At 32.8% G+C, this 1648-nt stretch overlaps 1 protein-coding gene across 1 annotated transcript in view; it reads left to right on the top strand.

Moving 5' to 3' along the window:
• The window catches only part of ttk (TTK protein kinase), an 18102-nt gene that overhangs the window by 7809 nt on the left and 8645 nt on the right, over positions 1-1648 (top strand). The window contains exon 12 of the mRNA XM_015393562.1: positions 589-695. Coding sequence (XP_015249048.1) covers positions 589-695 — 107 coding nt within the window. The remainder of the gene's footprint in view (positions 1-588; positions 696-1648) is intronic.

Below are 1648 nucleotides of genomic sequence, written 5' to 3'. Positions count from 1 at the left end.
CAGACATGTTAATTTTTCTAAAGGAAAACTGCTAAGTAAAAAGGTCCTCACAATGTAACAATATTAGACACTGAATTTTTTTTTTTTTTATGTAAGAGGAAAAATGTAAATGGAAAAATCAGAGCTTAAAATAAAACTCAAGATTTGTACTTTTTTATGTTGTGTAATTTTCTTTTTCTTCGAATTGATATTATAAAACTGGTATCGAAAAAAGTATCGTTCAGGAAGTGAAGGTATCGGTATTGGTACCGGCACCGAAAATTTTTGAACAATACCCAGCCCTACACCCTGCACGATAAAATGAGTAATAAAAGCAGGTATGAGTCATTTTGACATTGTATCGGGTCAATATGGGTATCAGTCAATTCTCTAAGCGGCAGTATCAATATCGTATTGAAAGTGAAAAAGTCGGCATCCCTATACATCTTCAACTCATATGGCACATTTTCTTTTGTTATTATTTTATAAGCAAAATAACCCTGCTATTTCTTTGTTTCATATTTTCGGAACATTTTGGTCTGTTTTCTCTAGTTGTCTTTAGATTGGAACACATTGCTAATAACTAAGCATTTCCTCTCTCTTCTGTAGGATTGAAGATCCAGATGTGGCACAGGACCACTTCATAATGGCGAGATCCAGCTGCAAGGGCTTTGCCTTTGTCCACATTGCTCATGCCCAGTTTGAGATTTCTCAAGGTACTCTCTTAATTTTGGCTTAACTGAAATAGGGTTTTAATTGCTCAAGGCACCTTTAATGAAAAAAATCATTTCAAACAGGTCAGTTATGAAAGAGGCTAATGTACTTTTAGCATTTATGCTTTTACCTCTTAAGTGGCATAATCATTTTGATCTCTTTTTTTTTTTTTTTTTTTTTTTTTTTCCCGTCGTGATGTAGACTGTCAAATATAATTGTTAGACTCCTTTCAAATATGTCCATAATGTAGGTTTTGTGTTAATAAGTTTTACAAAATTTTAAAATGTGTGTTTTATTTTGGTTATATATTTAAAGACGCCAGTTTAATATAATCATAGTGCTCGTCTACACTTTTTAAATACATAATATAATAACTCCTGATAAAAATCATCAGGATTTGAGACCATCCACCTGGCATCTGAATCGTTAATAAAAGTTCAGATTTAAAAAGTTTGAAGTATTGTCAACAGCGTAAAAACTAAAGCAGAACAAACAAAAAATCTTTAAAATAAAAAAATATATATGCCATAGGAGTGGGTTGACAAGATAACCGCTCACTGCCATAATTTATGTTCTGAACAATAATGCAATTTTTTTTTTTTTTTTTTTTTATTCCATCGGAAATATAGACAAGTGTTAGTTTGATCATCCCAACACAGAGCATGAAGCATTTCCTCTACATACAGGACTATTCAATTTTTCAAGAGACTGCTGGAGACCCTAGAATGGGCCAGTAGCAAGTCAGGTCCAGCTGCTACGGCCTCTATGCTGTGATAACTGAGGTGCTACTAACAAAAGTAGTTTAACATAAGCACATAGTCAGAATTACTAACAATTGTTAGCTGCAATGCTAACATGTTTACAAGCTATCAGACACAAGTTTTAGCTGCAGTGGATTTTAATTCCATGCTGTCTAATCATTCTACCGATTGGGAGCATATATATATATATATAT

This window comes from Cyprinodon variegatus, unplaced genomic scaffold (genome assembly GCF_000732505.1).
Source record: "Cyprinodon variegatus isolate N-32 unplaced genomic scaffold, C_variegatus-1.0 Scaffold648, whole genome shotgun sequence".
Classification (NCBI taxonomy): Eukaryota; Metazoa; Chordata; class Actinopteri; order Cyprinodontiformes; family Cyprinodontidae; genus Cyprinodon; species Cyprinodon variegatus.
The sequence above is the reverse complement of the archived record's forward strand: the minus strand, read 5'-3'. Positions and strand labels throughout refer to the sequence as shown.